Here is a 21,008-nt window from a genome sequence, read left to right on the forward strand (position 1 = left end):
CTTTTATTTTTCTCTTTTTTTTATTAATCATACAAAATTATTGTCTGTTTTTACCTGCATTATTATCAATCTTTAATTTAATATTGTTTTTTGTATCAGTAAGATGCTGCTGGAGTATGTGAATTTCCCCTTGGGATTAATAAAATATCTATCTATCTATCTATCTATCCTATCTATCTATCTATCTATCTATCTATCTATCTATCTATCTATCTATCTATCTATCTATCTATCTATCTATCTATCTATCTAATAGAGAGAATTGGTAGATATCTAGTACTGCTATCAGCAAAAAACTGTCAGAAACCAATGGGACCCTGGTATACCCATCTTCATTCCGAAGAGGTCTTATCAGAAGTGTTCTTCATTGAAGAATTACAACCACAACACCATTCGTTTGAGGTGGAAATAAAGCCAAACTATTCACGTACACACAAAAACACAATGGACTTGGGTGCAAAAAATGGCAGCGGATGCTCTTTACTAATGAGTGAAAGTTTGAATTTTTTTTCTTTGACAGAAGACAGCTTGTCCTCCAAAGGACTGGAAAACATTTCATTGATGAATGTCTGCAGGCAACAGTAAAACCAGTTGGAGGTTCTGTGCGGGTTTGGGATTTCTTTCTGTTTACTGGACTTTCTACGACATTTTTTGCTTTATTTGCATTATTTCTGAAAGCATTTCTGCTTTATAGCATTTTTTCATTTAATTTTTTTTTTTAGTTTTGCACTTTTGCATAGTATCACATATACAGTATGCATATACAGTATATATACTGTGGGAAGCAGCCCGGACACAGATAGATGGACACCATTTTAAAGTCCCAACACACGTTTATTTACACTATATACAAAGTTCTCAAGTGCACAATCACCCCAATAGTCCAGGCCACTGTCCACAATGCCTTCAGGCCGCCTCCTTCTCTCTTCTCTCAGACCTTGTCCTCTTCCACCCGACTCCAGCCTTGAATGAAGGGAGGCGGCCCCTTTTATAGTCACCCGGATGTGCTCTAGGTGGTTCCCGGCAATCTTCCACCGACATGCCCCTGTGTGGCGGAAGTGCTGGCCTTACTCTCCGGAAGCACTCTGGGTGTCTCCTCTCTTCTTCCCCCCAGCATTTCCTGGTGTGGCAGAAGTGCTGGGGTCTCGAGTCCTCCAGGCATGGGGACGCCCCCTGGCGGTGACCACGGGCCCCTACAGGGTTGAGCTTCCAAGCCCTGTACCCGTGGCCCCCAATATAACCAGGTTGGTCGCCCCCTCGTGGTCCGGAGGAGGCATGAGCCCTCCTCCTGTCCTCCTGGGCGGCCCGGCTGGGTCCCACCCCCAGCCGCATGCCACAGTATATATGTATACAGTATATATGTGTAGATAGACGTTATTTAAGTTACAGATTTTATTGTTGTGATTGACTTAATGCAGACAAACAGGATACATTGGTGACTGCTGGAGTATTACATGCTTCACTATCAAGGTAACTTATATAATTCTTGGCCATATCCCTGCTTTGAAGTACTCTGATGTCTGTAGTGCCATCTCTGACCTTTGACTCAACTACAGTGTTAGGATTATAATTGTCTAAGGATTATAATTGTCTAATCAGAATTGAATATCTCAGATATTTAAAGTGTTTGTACAAGCAAATTTAGTTTTTTTTCTGTTCTTGTTTATAAACTATACAGAGGGGGTACATAAGTGAAACTGAGTTAATGTGGATTGTCATGCCTGCTTTATAATAGTGTATTCTATCCTCTGTATTTCATATTCCTGTTTGTGGATATACATACTATATGGAACACTAGCATTACAGAGACTGTATGACAGATTTATTTTGTCATTGACGGAACAGTATCTGGAGTTGATATCATTCTGAGATAGAAACAGGCAATCTCTTGATGTTTTACATACATTTGAATGTCACTGTTATATTATTATTTTAGCTGTTTTTTTGTAACTTTTAATAATATTTTGAACATGTTATACAATGTATATTTGTAGTACTAGGGTGTTGTACTGTGTTAGCCATTATGAACGTAGAGAAAACTCTAGCAAAATGACACCTTTTATTGGCTGACTAAACAGTGTATATTTGCTATTTTTATGTATAAGTACTTCATAACATTAGGGTTTACTTTTCCCACAAATACTTTAATATCATTGTACAGGGACTGTTTTTGACCATTATGGGTTTTAAACCTAAGGACCACAAATTTAACAGATGAACAAAATGCAGCATTAAACAACAGTGTTCTCTTACTTCTCCAGTACTGCAGAACTGTATATTAGAAGTAAGAGATTTCAAGGATATTCTAATATGTCATTTTTACCTTCCCTCCACTTTAGTTTTAAAATATTTTTTGCCTAGTTCAAGGAATGAACTGCGGTGCTACAGTAACATACAGGGTCTGGAAAGTGTTGCCCAGCTCGTGTCAACAGTGGAGGAGACACCTGAACCTATAGCACTGAAGGTCAATGGTCAGATCCCAAGCTGGGTAAATGGGAGCTTTCTAAGAAATGGTCCAGGCAGATTTGAGTTTGGAAATGACAGGTAAGATGTGGATATAACAAAATGATAGAATGCATGTGTTTGAATTACTGAATTGTCATTTCTGAGCTACTCTTATGTAAATGGAATAGTGCTAAAGCTCCCTTTTAAAATGACAGTATTTTACATTGTTTTTAGGTTAATACCTACTGGCTATTAATTGAATTTTTCATTTTAGAAAGTTTTGAGTAGTAAAAGCCCACAATCATTAAATTAATCTTGCAATGGTACATAGGCTTGAATGCTCAGCTCTACTGGTTTAGAACACACAACCTTGTGAATTATTTATGAGCTGAGGTATATACTTTGTATTTATAAAACAGATAAATTCAAACATAATCTGCATAGGTCCTTGATTCTGCCTGGCGTGTGTAATGCTCATTCATTAGTACTGGTAAACATTTTAAACTATATCTTTCAGTGATGAAATTGAAATGACAATAGCATTTGTCAAATGACATTCTTAGATTGTTATGTTGTATTAAAGATGGAGAAATTATGATAGAAATAAGAATAAATGTATTGTTGCATCAAAAAAAGCAAAATGGAATAGAAGTAGTTGGTTTGATATTGGGAAATCTTAAAACAAAATGGCAAATAATATCTGTCAAAAGATTATATAGGACATGTATTATGTGTGAATTAATTGTTAGGTGTGGTAGAGAGTCCAACAAACCTTCATGTAATTAACAAAGGTACAATGATATTGGGAAATCTTAAAACAAAATGGCAAATAGTATCTGTCAAAAGATTTTATAGGACATGTATTATGTGTGAATTAATTGTTAGATGTGGTAGAGAGTCCAACAAACCTTCATGCAATTAACAAAGGTACAGTCTAAAAAAGTTAACAAGTCAGGTTAGGGAGCATTCACTGGAACAGCGTTTTGCTATACCCACCACACAATGAAACAGCTTGGGATCCCGATTGGCAACCCTCCCAGGCAGACATGCTGTGCAGTCCCACCCTCCGGAAATGACCATTTATCTGCCGGAGCCAGGTGTTATGTGGGCATCCCCTTGGCCTGGTCCAGCCACTCAGGTCCTCAACAGGATCCTGCAAGCTGCATCACCCTCAGGGAATCAAGCCAAACGGCTGTAGTGCCGTAACTGATGCTATCCTTCACAATGCAGGTAGTTTGCCTCATTCCGGATTCCATGAGCACCTGCTTGTTCAACACAAAGTCAAACCAGTGGTACCCAGGGAGTCTCAGAAAAGACACAGTATTGAAGGAGTCCAGTTTTGTCTCAGGTCACTGGATAGAGTATTGTAACCATATAGCAAAACAGGAAGCACCAGGGGCCTCATGTATAAACGGTGCGTACGCACAGAAATGTTGTGTAAGAACGTTTCCACGTTCAAATCACGATGTATAAAACCTAAACTTGGCCACGCACATTTCCACAGTAGCTCATACCCTGTCGTACGCAAGTTCTGCACTTGGTTTTACAGACTGGCATCACCCAGCATCAAAGCAGTGCTACTGTTCCTGTGTGGTTTCCCTTTCTTTTTCAGATCCACATCCCTGACACAGCTTTATAAATACACTGAAATTAACCGCATATTGTTTATTAGTTTAAGGCATCTGATTGTAATTAACCTGTAACAATATAATGGTCCACAGAATGGTCACACTATTCTAAATACAATAGCTGCTTTAGCATTGTTACTCTCACTGCACCTTCTTCTTCTTTCAGCTGCTTATGTTAGGGGTTGCCACATCAGATCATCTTTTTCCATATTCCTCTCACTGATTTACACTCGGAGTATTTATATCACTGTATCTGAGTGTGAATCACAGCTGTACAGCAGCTGATCGTAAAGAGAATTATTGATATACAGCATCAAGCACACGCTGCCTCAGCCATTCGCTATTTGAACTGCTCTCATCCGACTAATGCTTCAGAGTCTTTCCTGTACTGACCTCACGGTTCACAAACAGTTTCATCCCAAGAACTTTAAACGCAGTCAATCAATCCATAAAGTGCTCCTTGTAGAACTGTTTGTACTTGCAAGTTTACAGTGAGATAATTGTACTTATGATACAGTTATAATATTTCGCAACCTGAGCCACTTTGTAAAGCGCATATTTACATATGATGATGAAATCATTTTTAAGATGAAATGCAGCAAAATATATTTATTATATTATACAGATAAAACTTTAACTTTAACTACACTGTGCCACAGTGCTAGCGAGCTTGAGCTTCATTCACGGTTTGTTCCTGCCTTGTGCTGTATTCTTGCTGTGGCTGGCGTGACACTGGAAGGATAGATGGTCAGAATAATTAAACATTACGAATATATTTCAGTGTTCCTTACAAGTTTTGAAGAATCTGCATTCTAAGCTTACAGATGGCTTAACGTCTATTACAGAGCTGATTGTGTGGCGATTGGGCATTTAGAGGAAGAAAAGTAAGGACAGGAATTAGGGGTTTGAAAAAGACAGTACTTCTGTAATAAAGCATTTCATCATAGGTCGCGCATGGCAAGCAGCAAGCATCTTGTGTAAGACATGAACAATCACTGCGCCACCGTGTTCCCATGTTTAATAACATGCTTTAACTCCTATCATCATGAAAATGATATCACGTATACTTCTCAGTATTTTAATTATTCAGAGAGCTGTAATATTACGAATGTAATGGATTCTGTGTCCTGTTGGAGGAAGACAAAGCCCGGTAGCACATAGTGATTCACACACACAGAGCACATAGAAGATCAAATACAAAACAAAGCATTTAATGTGCTGCTTTAGTTATGATGGGATTTGAGAAACTAGTAACTTAAACGATTTTAAGATGAAGTTTATGATGTTCTACTTTAATGACAAAATAAACTATGTGATTAAAGTAGAAATTTTGAGATTAAAGTTGACATTTCATGCTTTTTTTACACTGTGTGTCTTTTTTTTTTTCTCTGTACTCTAACAAGCTTTCATATGACACTCAGACGGTGGGCTACGACTTGCCTTTTCACGGTGACTTTGATATTTGACAACTTCTTTTTTATTTCGGGCACTGTGTGACTTTGTGAACTTGAGCTTTCGAGTTTCTCCGACACGCAATGTCACTCGATCAACTTCCTTTTGTTGTTTATACCACTGTTTAAACCAACTAATAGTACGTTTTTCTTTGCCTCCACTTGTTATTTGCTGAAATTATTCTATTTTTCCTCGTACTTTTGCCATTGCCTTTTCACAGAACACTGAGCTTAAGGGCTATTTATATTGATTTGCATATTCAAAGAGGCGTAATTCTGGGAGGAGTTAGTGGGGCAGCAGGCACGTGCACGTGTGTTAATTTCCACGCTGACTGGGATTTATGTAGCGGAAGAACGTGGAAGTTGGCAGATTTATGCATCTGGATTTTTTTGTGCGTAAGTACATTTACGCTTTTGTGTTTACGTCATGTTATAGTGTGAATTCTGCGCACAGCGTTATGCATGAGGCCCCAGGACTCGAAACTCTTGGACTTTTTATCTTTTTACAAAGATATTGGGAGCACCACACATCCCTTTTGAGCGACCTCATGAAACCCCCCCCTCCCAAAAATGCTCTCTGAATCCGTCTACTGACTTAATCGTGTCACCAGAGACACTCTTGATGCGGTCAACATTCCCTCTGCAGACAGACATACTGCTGATGGCTGTGCCCAATAGGTCATTTAAGGCCTGGATCTTGTTTTTTATCCAGGACACTCGCAAGCCCAGACACTCAGGCTCCTCACTCAGTCTCTTGAGAGCCCCAATCAGAGCCTCCACCGACTCTACAAAGATCACAGCATCATTGGCAAAATTAAGATCGGTGAATCTTTCTTCATTCCCATGGGCTCACCACCTATGGGAGGGGCCAAGGAGGTCGGGTGCAGTGTGAGTTGGGTGGTGGCCGAAGGCGGGGACCTTGGCGGTCCGATCCTCGGCTACAGAAACTGGCTCTTGGGACGTGGAATGTCACCTCTCTGAAGGGGGAAGGAGCCTGAGCTAGTGCGCGAAGTTGAGAGGTTCCGGCTAGATATAGTCGGGCTCACCTCGACGCACAGCTTGGACTCTGGAACCAATCTCATTGAGAGGGGCTGGACTCTCTACCACTCTGGAGTTGCCCCCGGTGAGAGGCGCCGAGCAGGTGTGGGTATACTTATTGCCCCCCAACTTGGAGCCTGTACATTGGGGTTTACCCCAGTGGACGAGAGGGTAGCCTCCCTTCGCCTTCGGGTGGGGGGACGGGTCCTAACTGTTGTTTGTGCGTATGCACCGAACAGCAGTTCGGAGTACCCACCCTTTTTGGAGTCCCTGGAGGGGGTGCTAGAGGGCATACCTTCTGGGGACTCCCTTGTTCTGCTGGGAGACTTCAATGCTCACGTGGGCAATGACAGTGAGACCTGGAAGGGCGTGATTGGGAAGAATGGCCCCCCTGATCTGAACCCGAGCGGTGTTTTGTTATTGGACTTCTGTGCTCGTCACGGATTGTCCATAACGAACACCATGTTCAAGCATAGGGGTGTTCATATGTGCACTTGGCACCAGGACACCCTAGGCCTCAGTTCGATGATCGACTTTGTGGTCGTGTCGTCGGACTTGCGGCCACATGTCTTGGACACTCGGGTGAAGAGAGGGGCGGAGCTGTCAACTGATCACCACCTGGTGGTGAGTTGGCTTCGATGGTGGGGGAGGATGCCGGTCAGGCGTGGTAGGCCCAAACGTGTTGTGAGGGTCTGCTGGGAACGTCTGGCAGAGCCCCCTGTCAAAAGTAGCTTCAACTCCCACCTCCGGCAGAACTTCGACCACATCCCGAGGGAGGTGGGGGACATTGAGTCCGAATGGGCCATGTTCCGTGCCTCTAATTGTTGAGGCAGCTGACCGGAGCTGTGGCCGTAAGGTGGTCGGTGCCTGTCGTGGCGGCAATCCCCGAACCCGCTGGTGGACACCGGCGGTGAAGGATGCCGTCAAGCTGAAGAAGGAGTCCTACAGGACCCTTTTGTCCTGTGGGACCCCGGAGGCAGCTGATAGGTACCGGCAGGCCAAGTGGAATGCGGCTTTGGTGGTTGCTGAGGCAAAAACTCGGGCGTGGGAGGAGTTTGGGGAGGCCATGGAGAATGACTTTCGGACGGCTTCAAGGAGATTCTGGTCCACCATCCGGCGTCTCAGGAAGGGGAAGCAGTGCAGTGTCAACACTGTATATGGTGGGGGATGGTGCGCTGCTGACCTCGACTCGGGACGTTGTGGGTCGGTGGGGGGGAATACTTCGAAGACCTCCTCAATCCCATTAACATGCCTTCCAATGAGGAAGCAGAGCCTGGGGACTCAGAGGTGGGCTCCCCCATCTCTGGGACTGAGGTCACCGAGGTGGTCAAAAAACTCCTTGGTGGCAGGGCCCCGGGGTGGATGAGATACGCCCGGAGTTCCTCAAGGCTCTGGATGTTGTAGGACTGTCTTGGCTGACACGCCTCTGCAACATCGCATGGACATCAGGGACAGTGCCTCTGGATTGGCAGACCGGGGTGGTGGTCCCCCTCTTTAAGAAGGGGGATCGGAGGGTGTGTTCCAACTACAGAGGGATCACACTCCTCAGCCTCCCTGGAAAAAGTCTATTCAGGGGTCCTGGAGAGGAGGGTCCGTCGGATAGTCGAGCCTCGGATTCAGGAGGAACAGTGTGGTTTTCGTCCTGGTCGCGGAACAGTGGACCAGCTCTATACCCTTAGCAGGGTCCTGGAGGGTGCATGGGAGTTTGCCCAACCAGTCTACATGTGTTTTGTGGACTTAGAAAAGGCATTCGACCGTGTCCCTCGGGGAATCCTGTGGGGGGTACTCCGAGAGTATGGGGTACCGGCCCCCCTGATAAGGGCTGTTCAGTCCCTGTACGATCAGTGCCAGAGCTTGGTCCGCATTGCCGGCAGTAAGTCGAACCCGTTTCCAGTGAGAGTTGGACTCCGCCAGGGCTGCCCTTTGTCACCGATTCTGTTCATAACTTTTATGGACAGAATTTCTAGGCGCAGCCAGGGTGTTGAGGGGGTCCGGTTTGGTGGGCTCAGGATTGGGTCACTGCTTTTTGCAGATGATGTTGTCCTGTTTGCTTCATCAGGCCGTGATCTTCAGCTCTCTCTGGATCGGTTCACAGCCGAGTGTGAAGCGGCTGGGATGAGAATCAGCACCTCCAAATCCGAGACCATGGTCCTCAACCGGAAAAGGGTGGAGTACCCTCTCAGGGTTGGTAGCGAGATCCTGCCCCAAGTGGAGGAGTTCAAGTATCTCGGGGTCTTGTTCACGAGTGAGGGAAGAATGGAGCGTGAGATCGACAGGCGGATCGGTGCTGCATCCGCAGTAATGCGGGCGTTGCATCGGTCTGTCGTGGTGAAAAAAGGAGCTGAGCCGCAAGGCGAAGCTCTCAATTTACCAGTCGATCTATGTTCCTACCCTCACCTATGGTCATGAGCTATGGGTAGTGACCGAAAGAACGAGATCGCGAATACAAGCGGCTGAAATGAGTTTCCTCCGCAGGGTGTCTGGGCTTTCCCTTAAAGATAGGGTGAGAAGCTCAGTCATCCGGGAGGGGCTCAGAGTAGAGCCGCTGCTCCTCCGCATCGAGAGGAGTCAGATGAGGTGGCTCGGGCATCTGATCAGGATGCCTCCTGGACGCCTCCCTGGTGAGGTGTTCCAGGCACGTCCAACCGGGAGGAGGCCCCAGGGAAGATCCAGGACACGCTGGAGGGACTATGTCTCTCGACTGGCCTGGGAATGCCTTGGGATTCTCCCGGAAGAGCTAGAAGAAGTGGCCGGGGAGAGGGAAGTCTGGGCATCTCTGCTCAAGCTGCTGCCCCCGCGACCCGACCTCGGATAAGCGGGAGACAATGGATGGATGGATGGATGAATCTTTCTTCACCAACAGATGTCCCACAGCCGCTGGACCCCACAACCCTGCCTAACACCCAGTCCATGCAAGCATTGAACAGAGAAAGAGCAAGAACACACCCTTGATGAACCCCAGAATCAACTGAGAAGAATGGAGAGGTTCTGCCTCCACTCTGCACAGAAGTTAACTATTAAGAAAATATTCCCCAATCCTAAATTTAAAAAATCCTTCAAAACTATAGTCAAAACCAGAAAATCTTAAATAGTCAAAACCCCACAAACAAGACAGATAGCACAAAGCACAACCTAAGAACACAGATGTAAAGTAGGTAATGTCACCTTAAAGTGCTTATATGGGAATCTCCAATTCAGGTAACTCACATCTGACAGACAATGGTAAAAACATCTTCTTCTTCTTTCGGCTGCTCCTGTTAGGGCAATATGCAGACAGCAATACAAACAATGGTAAAAAACAACGAGGGAAAAAAGATAAGTCAAAATCAAGTATTAGAAAAACAAAAAAACAAAGGAAAAATATTCTAAATAATTAAAATGGGGCCGAAATCCTAACACAAATTAAGCAAAGTTAAAAATCTAAAGATTTTTTTTTTATTTTACTTTATTTTAAAATTTGGATGGCAGCTTTGTAACACACAATATTATAATGACCAGACACTAAATAGCAGCACCTTCTGAGAAATGAGAAATAAGACAAAACATATTAATCATCAGATAACAATCAAATTGTACAAATATTTTTAAAAAAATATTAACTTAGTGAATTCCCAACAACAAGATTTTATAATAGGATTAAAAAAGTAGTACTCCATGTACAGTGTATCCTAAAAATTTGCCATTTTCTGTCAATTATAAGTAATCTATGTGTTCTCATGAATAAAACCTGACTACTCAGTCTTATCTTTATTTCACAGGTATAATCACTGGTTTGATGGAATGGCATTGCTGCACAAGTTCCGAATTCAGGACGGCAATGTAACCTATATGAGCAAATTTTTACGGAGTGATGCTTACAAGTTAAACAGTCAACACAACCGAATTGTACTTTCAGAATTTGGTACTATGGCCATACCTGATCCATGCAAGAGTATTTTTCAGCGTTTTCTTTCCCGATTTACACCACTTGGTAAGTTACTGGAAATGATCTGCAAACTTTCATCAAAAACAGAGAGGTGAAGTAGTTAGCTGACAAAATACAGAGAAACCATTGTTATGGATTCAAATGTGACATGAAATTTGTGTTTCATCATTGTCTATTCTATGCATTGTTATGAGACATGGTACTATACTACAGGATATACTGCCTGTTTTAAGCTATGTTATTCGATAGATAGATAGATAGATAGATAGATAGATAGATAGATAGATAGATAGATAGATAGATAGATAGATAGATAGATAGATAGATAGATAGATAGATAGATAGATAGATACTTTATTAATCCCAATGGGAAATTCACATTCTTCAATATTCATTCAGATTTGCTAGTAATGTTTTGCTCTTCTTTGGGATGCACACACAATGAGTTTTACTGTAGGGAAACACTCCAGGTGGTAATAGGTGTAATTGGTGTTTTGGGGGTCTTCTGTATATTAGAGGAAAATTTACCAGATGGGTAAACCGTCCTGCTTGGTATTTCTCTGAAACAGCACAAAATGCAAATAAATAAATAATGTGGATAGTACTGTTTAAAATTATTTTCAAATATTTGATTTTGCAAACATAACTAGAAAAAAAAAAATTCAGAAACTTCAAAAGTCTTTTTATCAACATTTAAGGAAACAAAAGAAGCCACTCTCTTACGTTTTTGAAGTAGAGATTGATTATAAACAGTTAAATGGCCTAGATATAAGCCATATTGTTGTTTTTAAGATGACCTGTTCCAATAATTCTGTCTTGCTAGTAAAAAGAGATCAGTGTTATTCAATTCTGTCTTACTAGTAAAAAGAGATTAGTATTATTCAACATTATACATTTTCATACAACTAAAGTAAGAATTTTGCAACTTAATTATTTTTATTTCTTCTCTATTTACTAGTCCATCAACAAATACATGTTATAAAGACTGCAAAAACATTCTTTTATATACATATACACTACTGGTCAGAAGTTTATGAACACCTCCATTTTTTTAGGTTTTATGGAAATGCATGCAGTGTATTATCTTAATGTTACATGAAATCAAGGCATAGAACAAATAAACAATGGCAAATGAAAAAAATAAGTCAAAGAATCATTAAGTGTACAAAATTTTATTCAAATTTTTGATTCATCAAAGTAGCCACCTTTTGCTGATATAAAAGCCAAACTGTGGTAATAACCCTTTTGATTCAGAATGCCACTCACTCTGTGCCAGTCATTAAAAGAAGCCACCATGAACTATACATACAATAAAAAAGTGAAAGAAGTGTAAAAAGTGTGAAATTTTAAGGAAAAGTGATGTTAACAAAAAGTGCTGTAGAAACTGAGACTTGCTTTTTTCGATCACTGTTAAGCTGTGTTTGAAGCTGTTGTGCTGTGAGGCGCCTATCACGCCAGCTGGTGACCCTCAGAAACTTGTCTTCTAATTGGGTTGTGACTTTGATTCTGCCAGATCTCTTACTTTCAGAGTTTCTTTCATTTTCCCATTGCCTTTGGATTGTGTAGGACACCACTGTACTCACTGACACTTAGATTTTTTTTGCAGTTTCTCTGAATGAAATGACTATACTTCTACTGGTAATAATGCTCTCTCTCATTTAATTTGTTAATTGCCATGTTCTTGCCATTATCACTGGAATATTGTCCAAGTACTACTTCAGAGGGTGTAGTAACACAGTCTTTTTCAACTCTGCTTTAAGACAGACACCTATACAAACTGTTTGCTTCAACTTGCAAGGCTTAATTTTCTTGAATTACTGCAGAACATCTGTAGGTTGTAACCTATTAGTGGTTCCCTGAAGAAGGCCCATTTTTAATTTTCTGAAATTTCATTTTTTCAGTTTTTGCCAAACCTAAACTTTAAATTTAAAAATCTGGTAGTTTATTGCCTACCTTTTCACCATTTTAAGTCATTCATTGCATTTCAACTGATTAAATTTGAAGAAAAACTGGAAAAACTGAGGTGTTTCGAAACTTTGGACCAGCAATGTATATATACTGTGAAGGTAAGGGTGCACCAGAGAGCCCCAAACCGCAACATGAACACACCAACACAGTCCTGGGTACAAATAAACGTCTGTTTATTATATAAATACCTCCAAAAAAGCACCAATCATAATTTACTTCTCCTCCAAGCACCTTTCCTCTCTCTACCACACTGCCTTCCTTCAGTTGAGTGTTGCTTGTCCTCCTCCCAGCTTCTACTCACCTGGACAAAGGAGTGTGGTCCCTTTTATTGAGGACCCAGGAGTACTTCCGGGGCCGTTGCCTGTTGGAAGTACTACCGGGTCACACGGAAGACTCACATTACAGGGAGTACATCTCCATGCAGTGCCCTCATATGGCACCCACAGACCCCAACAGGGCTGTGCTGCCGGACTACAACTCCCAGCATTCCCTGCTGGTTCCCGAATGGGTGCCAATATTGAGGGTCACTGCCATCTAGCAACCCCCGGGGGAATAAATACCTCCCAGAGACCTGACCAGGGAAGGTGTTATGCACATGTCCAGTCAGGATGCCGGTCTATTTGTTTGGGGCATCTTCTTCTCTGGCTGGGATGTCTGTCCATCCATTAGGGAAGCCTTGTCTGGGTGTGACATCCTTCCCACTCTTGGCCGGAATAACTTTCTGTCCACCCGGGGCTTCCCATATGGGTAAGGTATCTGTGCCACCTACAATACATACTAATATATCTCACATATTTGCACTTTATTACAAATAATGTCATTAATCACCATTTTATTTCAATGGCATTGCAATCAAACCTAACCAAAATAAGAAAGGAAAGTAAAAGAAAAAATATTTTTGGAAAAAAATCATATAAAATAGGTATGAGCTATATATCCATGATTTACTGCAGTCTTTATTTCCATAATCACTTTTGTAGTTTTATTAATTCAAGGGAAATGTTTTGTTTTGATACCTTTAGTTGAAATTAATATTTTTCTTAAGATTTAAGTTATGCTAATTCATCCCATTGTCCATGTACTTTCTGTAAGTAGCTTCCATCTTTCAGAGAAATTTTCCATCTGCAGTCTTAATGAAAAGGATTTTATTATTGGCAACCACTGCCCCCAGGATAGAAAGCTCTGTTTAAACCAGCTCTGTGGTAACTGCATTTTTTACAAGAGGTAGTAAAATCTGTTGCAAATAAGCCTACTTTGTTGTATAGATAAAATCTAGATTTACACAAAACATTGCTGATATAGTATCTTTTAGCATATCTATATCATAATATTATTTATAGTTTAATAAAATGATTGCCAATAAAAATGTAACTGCAGCTAATGCCCGAAGACATGTAAGTATCTAGACATATGATTGCCACATTCCCTCTAACAATGGCCAGTAGTGCTTACATTAATTACATTACATTTACATTAATTTTAGCCATAATGTTTGGAAATTTAAAGTATGTAAACATTTTTCCTTTGATATTCTCTCCAATTAGTTAGTGACGTTAGTGATATTATATACATCTATATAGGTTTATATGGTCAAACGAAGTATTTTAAAGCAGAAAACACAAAACAAAACAAAATGCACTCATGGTCTTCAAAGGTGACCTAATATGGAAGCTGTACTTGTTCAAAATAATGTTAAGCTTCTGGTGTCCACCTGAATGTATTCTTTTAGTGAGATTTGCAATACAGAGATACTGTAAAATAATACAATTTTATTTATTTGATAATAATTTCCAAAGCATGCATATCTTTTCCAGTTAATGTTATTAACCTTGGAACAGTCCATTTTTATTGCAGTCTGAGATACTTCCTATTCTAAAAAATAACTGAAACCTTATCGGTTTTCTTCTCACATTCCATAGACTATTTTAATTGGCTACTCTTAAAGAATTTATTGTTAGTATGAGTGCCCCGTGATGAGCTGGTGTTTCAATCCATATTTAGTTTTTGCCATACACCTGATGCTTCCAAGATCTTCCAAGTCTACAACTTGTGGACGTTAGAGATTGCGGTTATCCCTTTAAACCCAACAGACAGGCACTCAGGACACAGGGTAAAAATGCTGAGAAGTATTTTTATCTCTTCTCAAAAACAGTGCCTTAAGCACCACAGCCACAATAAACAGGCAAATCAACACAATCAACACAATTTTCTCTCTGTCTTTTCGCCTCCACACATCCCAGCAAGCTTTGTACACATCCACCCGACCCTGGCTCACTTGCTGGGTCTTCAGTGGTCCTTTATATTGTTCTTGACCCGGAAGTGCTTCTGCTCTTCCGTCCACGTGACTTGCCAGCACTTCCGGGTCAGATGGAGAATTAAGTTCTTTAATCAACCTGGAAGTACTTCGGGGCTTCTGTCCTCATGACTTCCTAGTACTTCTGGGCTATAAGGGAAGCATGACTCCCCCAGTCCTTCTATAATACCCCCTGGCAACACCCATAGCACCCAACAGGGCTGAGATAGTGAACCCCAAGTCCCAGGATCCCCTGTGGGAATCCGGGACAATGAACTGCAAGTCCCATGATCCCCTGTGGGAATCTGGGGCACCGCTATACTCCAGGGGAGCTGACATCTAGCGTCTTGGGGAGGGAGTGTCCAAAAGTAGCTGCCTTTCCCCATCCTTCCATTCTCGAGGCGTCCCGGCCATCCCTCACAAACTATATGGACATTTTCCACTGTTTGTAAACCTACTATTTTTTAATATTTTCATTTCAGCTATGCCAGTTTCTCCAATTCAATTGACTTAACAAGTGTTTGTTATTTATCTTTTTAGAACCCACAGATAATTGCAGTGTGCATTATGTTATATATATGGGAGACTATTATGTCAGCACAGAAACTAATTTCATGCACAAATTGGATCCAAAGAGCCTGGATGCAGAAATAAAGGTAGGCACAATGCAGCTTTTATCAGTTAAGGATACACTTGATTGTGCACATCAGTTTTCTAAAGAGAAGAGCTAAGCTTGTATTTCAGTGAGTGTATTTTATCTAGTGTTCACAAAAGGATGAAAGACTGAATCTTAAATTTGCAATATATTTTGTGTAATATTTATGGCTTATTGTTTTATTGACAGTTGGGTCCTAGGAACATTTTTGTATGTGCTTGTACATAATGGCTGCTCCAGGTTCTGTGGTGCTTAAAAGGCAATAGACCCCTTTTGTATACTTACATTCTAACACTTTAATTCAAATTCAAGACAGGATTTGGAAAAGCTTGGAAATCTTAAATTCATAACAAAACAGCAATGTTACCAGTGGTTCCTCACATCAGAGTACTTCCTCAGGCAGCCAGGCTTCAGGAAAATTCAATGACATCATCCTCGAGAATCAGTTTCAGGGATCCGCTGCAGATGCTTTCACAACTTAAAACAGGGAAGCCTAGCAAGATGAATCCTCCTCCTGAGCACAATAAAACGTGGTGATACAAAATATGAAGGATTGCCCCTTTAATTTTTTATTTATTGTGAAAAGATGGATGACAAAAATTCTTGATACTCTGCCAGTTTTTTTTTAATCATAACTTTTAACAGAGTTAAGCTTTTTAGAAGAACTGGTCCTACATAAAGACGGAAACCCCAGGGACAAGTCAGCATTAATCACAGCTGTTTTAGCAGATACTGTGTTATCAGTAATGTTTGATTACCTTGAGGAGCAATTTGTTCTTGATGAGATATTAGAGGTGAAACAGGTAATGTTTTGGTCTGGATTTTGTTCACAATATACCAATTCACGCATATGCTTGCACGTACAATGTAGCGATGAAAGTAGCTTTCATGGCACCATTTCAATTCCTAAATATAGGCCAAGCACAAAACTTGTGTCTTTGTTTTAAGCAAAGCAAACAGAAATGGAAAAAACAAAAGAAGAAAATGAACTACAACTTAAATGAAGATAAAAGTGAAACCTATAATCATTCTGGACTTCCTTCCCCAAGGCCTTGAAACCCTGTCCATCCTGTGAAATGGTTCACTAACCTTCCAATTTCTAAATTACCAGGAACTTACTCCTTTCAACTCCCATTTACATCTGTCATTCAATTTATCTCATTCCCAGCAGTGAGATATTGTCCACCATCCCCAGCTACAGTAACTATAAATCTAAAGAGCATATAGCTTGAGGATGATTACACCCCCTTTTTTCAATATATGAAGTCTCATGGCTGAGAAGTCACAGTATCTTTAGGTGATTCCCATAGACTACTGCACCCTAGAAACTTTTGCAGCTCTGATGGAACCAGGTGTGTTAGGCACCTTTTGAACAAACCGGCTTCTCTTCTTCCACTCTGAAACTATGTGCTGCTGTTTTACAGAAGGAAAACCTTCTACCAGTTCTTCCTTTTTAAATGGCAAAATGGTCCTAATTCTTTCATTTGGACCCATTTGTTGCAGTTTACATATAAGGAGACCTCTGTGGCTTCACTCTCTCACTGACTACTAAAAAGGACATTCTTTTCTAATAACTGTTAACTCATCCACCCCCTACCTGCTGTTGTAATATTACCTTTTTCATCCTGGGTTGCAGTTGTTTTCTTCCTTCCTGCTAGCCCCTGCCTTTCAACATTCCAAGGTACCCAGTAAATACTCATGATTTATCACCCCATGGTAGTGTGTTTATCATAGTGTGTTGTGGTCTAGATGGACCATTTGCTGATGTCCAAACCTCGACTGGAAAGTCTATTTTAACATTAATATTTTTAGGTTTAGTTAAAGTGCCATTGCAGGATGCTCAGCATAAAAGCCAATTTTCTATACAGTGGTTTATTTTTAACAATACAGAGATCATCAGAAATGATATACAGTAGACATTTTTTTTTCGACATTCAAAGCGTTTTGACAAATATTGTGCCTTGAAGGTAGACTGGAGCAAGTTTGTTGCAGTAAATGGAGCCACTGCACACCCTCACTATGATGCTGATGGAACGGCCTACAACATGGGCAATTCATATGGAAGACAAGGTGAGTTATGCTCTTCTGCTGATTGAAAATGTAACTGAACACAATAATCTGGGGATAAGATGGTCAGCTGGCCATAGAGGGAGGAAACTGCATGGTTTGATTTTATCTTCAAAGCTAAACTGTTGTGAATGTCTGTATACTTCATTTGATGGAGACACAAAATGTTATTGAAAAATCATTTTAGTCAAAATTATCTCAGGGTCTGTCATTTTATAGATCCTAATATTTGTTGTGACCAAAATAAAAAATAGGGCTTGTCTTGGGAATGACAGTTTAAAATGGACTGGGAGATGAAGTGTTCAGTAAAAGGACTGGTCAATAATGGATATAGGGGTCAAATCAGAAGGACAAAGATTGTAACTGCTATGGTACAACCAGAGTTGCTGCCCTACCTCAAATTTATTATTTATATTTAATATTTTTATTGTTATTTAAATATGTCTTCTTATTTTGTTAGTAATTCTGCTTTTGGTGTTTATTTAACATTATGAGTTTCTTTGTATTGTGTATTAATTTTATTATTTTGCATTATATTAAGAACATACATAATGTTTGTTTTATCTGCACTACCTCCTATTTGTGAAGCCTAAAAAGGTTGGACGACCTACTCAGGCAGCTGGGGTGCTGGCACAGCTGTCCAGATCTGTGAGATTCTTCCAGGTATAATGTTGCGAGATCTCAAAAAGAAGCTAGGAAACAGGCTAGAACCCTATCTGATCTGCACAGCAGAGGCAACCATAACTTAATCCAGGCTACAAAGCACCTGCCGACTGGCTCAAAATTAGGAACTGGCAAAACAACTAGTAAAGTCCACAAAATTTGACAAAAAAGCTCCACAAGAGAAGGGTAGCCATATACAGTACTGTACCTTGGATTGTGCACACACAGGCAGGCAAAAATCTTTATAAATAAAATAATTTTATTTTCAAAAATATTCCTGGCAAATAAGAACTCAGAAAAGCACTAAAGGTACACATGAACTTGCAATACAGTAGCAAAAAATCTTCCAAAATACAATCCAAAAGAATTGTCAAAACCAGAGAAAGAAGGTCATAATCCAGTAAATAAAAATAAGTAGTAGCAAAACAGAGAGAACTCCGCAGCACCAAGCTTTTATCAATGCATCCCATTGAACTGTGTGTTTCCACAGCCTTTATAAGATTAGATGCAGTTCTTAGATGGAGATGGACAAGTGGCCCCACCTCTTGTGGGACCACCCACAAAACACAAAGGACATAATAGAACATTTATAGTATTTCCACATAGAAACATAGTTATACAAAACTGAAATATTAGGAACATAAAATAAATAAAGTAACTAGTGTAAAGACATTTAAAGCACTTTATATTAAAAAGAAAAGACATAAAAAGAAGCATATACAGAAAATAAGAACAAGAACTGGTTGATGCATAACGGCATCAGTACTTAACCTGAAGATGAAAAAGGCTCCTGAGTTTCAGCATTGTGTCATTGTGTTTGATTCCTCATTATGATTTTTGGTTCTTTTTATATGTGATTTACTGGATTTGCTTCCTGTTTTGTATTTAAGGTATGCCTCTGGGTCTGTCTTTGGATTGTTTGCTTACTGTTTGCCTTTTTGGCAAAACCTGTTTGTTTCTGCCTTTGTGTTCCTTGTTTTATTTTTATTGTTTTGACCAAATCTTTAAATATAAGGAAACTGCTTTGTTTTGTGTTAGAAGAAAAGTTTCACTTTTCCCCCTTATCCATTTTAGTGAGTATTTTGAACTTTAGTTATTTAAATGCCTGAGCCCCTATTTTAGCCTGTGGAGATCAGAAAGCCTGTCTTTTGAGTTTGTGGCCAGACTGCCTTGGGAGAGGACAATCCAGGGCTCAGACATGAAAATAAGGCAGGTCTGGCCTTCTTTGTGAGGGTTTCAAGGTGTTCCCACTGTTTTGTTCTTTGCAGTCAGAATTATTAAACCTGTAGTTACAATGCCATGAATGTATTCCACAATTCGAAACTAAAGATATCAGAACCAAAACTCAAAAAATGTGAGCAACGTAAAATATTTGTAAATTATTTCAATAGTAATAATAAATAATTTATGTTATGCCATAACCATGAAATCACAATGCAAAATTACTTTAGCCAACACAAAAACACTTCATAAAAATTATGCCATAATGATGTCAAGAAACTAAACTAAATAATAATGTAAAATCACACATCACAAACAACAAAATACAATCAAATTGATATTTCGACAGTCTGGAACATTCTAGAATTTTCTAATAATTGAATTTGAAAAGTAGTGAAATAGTCTTAAATAGTTTTATTATTAATGTAGATACCATTTAAATGTAACAGGTTGTACTGTTCTTTAAAATTCAGAGAAACTCACTCCAAGGTATTGATTAAGTATAGAAGTCTTTTGTGGAGAATGTCTCGTTTCATATCTGTATGACTTTTAAAATCTTCCAACTACAGTATGTCATTGTCATTGTTAATAGCAAACTTAGATAACTTTTAATGTTGACTGAGAATATACAATAATAACAAAAGGATCTTTAAATTAAATTAATAGGTACACTTGATTCTATTTTATTGTTTAATATTATAGTTTCAAAAGAGGTACTATCCCTTTATTGGGATATTTGAAGTTCATACTTAATGTCCAGTTGGTTTCCAATTTGTGTTTTACAAAAACAGGTAAAACCATTAGACATAGACTCAACTGCATCTTTTACTAAGAAGATGGATATCAGATTTTCAGCTTAGAATTACATCATTAAGTAGAAATGCATTATTTCTTAAAAACAGATCATATATAGACAGTAAGTTATGATGCTTTTATGTGAATAGGTCAATTTTGTATCAGGGATTTTTAAACGATGCAAATGTGTTTTAAAAGGCACCCTAGTGGAAACTCAGTTTTCAAGTCAAGAACAGGTTGTGGTCTCTATACTGTACTGCATACTGGCTACAAATGCTTTTAGCACTTTCTATGTCATTTCAATGTGATAAGGGACTAATGGTAGCGAAATATGAACAGCAGGTTGATGCATTGGTTAGCACTGCTGACTCACAGATCCAGCATTAAAGCTTTCCTGGTAGCTTGTGTTGAAATATTGAGTTGTCTGTAAACATTTTAAAAGCGCAAGCTTTTAATGAATAAAATGTGTTGCAGAATATTCTGTCTTTGTATTTTTCTATATATAAAGCAATTTTAATCATTCTAGGAACTACTTACAACATTATTTGTGTGCCACCTCAGAAGGAGAATGCAAACCACACGCTAGAAGGATCTCGAATTGTCTGTTCTATTCCATCTAAAGAAAACATGAAGCCATCTTATTACCACAGCTTTGGTAAAGCCTCCTACAATATTTTTTTGTGTGTGTGTGTGTGTGTGATGGGTGGTGTTTGGTTTATTGTACACATTGTTTTTGGTGATGTTTCCTTTATGATGATATAGAGTAGACATATTTTGCACATTGTGTAAGATGTAACATGTTGCATACTTTATAAATTGTTTCTCTTTTTTATCTCTTATCATACTGACTTCAGTGCTG

General features: G+C 39.8%; 1 protein-coding gene across 17 annotated transcripts in view; it reads left to right on the plus strand.

Annotated features, from left to right (window-relative positions):
- bco2b (beta-carotene oxygenase 2b) overlaps positions 1–21,008 on the plus strand; it is a 179,610-nt gene that overhangs the window by 111,065 nt on the left and 47,537 nt on the right. For 6 of the 17 annotated variants that reach the window (XM_051931817.1, XM_051931821.1, XM_051931806.1 and 3 more), the window contains exons 2-6: positions 2,340–2,544; positions 10,321–10,532; positions 15,289–15,404; positions 17,371–17,473; positions 20,676–20,804. The exons of 5 other annotated variants lie outside the window; for them this stretch is intronic. In XM_051931817.1, the coding sequence (XP_051787777.1) occupies positions 2,340–2,544; positions 10,321–10,532; positions 15,289–15,404; positions 17,371–17,473; positions 20,676–20,804 (765 nt within the window). The remainder of the gene's footprint in view (positions 1–2,339; positions 2,545–10,320; positions 10,533–15,288; positions 15,405–17,370; positions 17,474–20,675; positions 20,805–21,008) is intronic. 6 more of the 17 variants (XM_051931819.1, XM_051931822.1, XM_051931810.1 and 3 more) reach the window with 4 other exon arrangements.

Source organism: Erpetoichthys calabaricus, chromosome 9 (assembly GCF_900747795.2).
Source record: "Erpetoichthys calabaricus chromosome 9, fErpCal1.3, whole genome shotgun sequence".
Taxonomy (NCBI): Eukaryota; Metazoa; Chordata; class Cladistia; order Polypteriformes; family Polypteridae; genus Erpetoichthys; species Erpetoichthys calabaricus.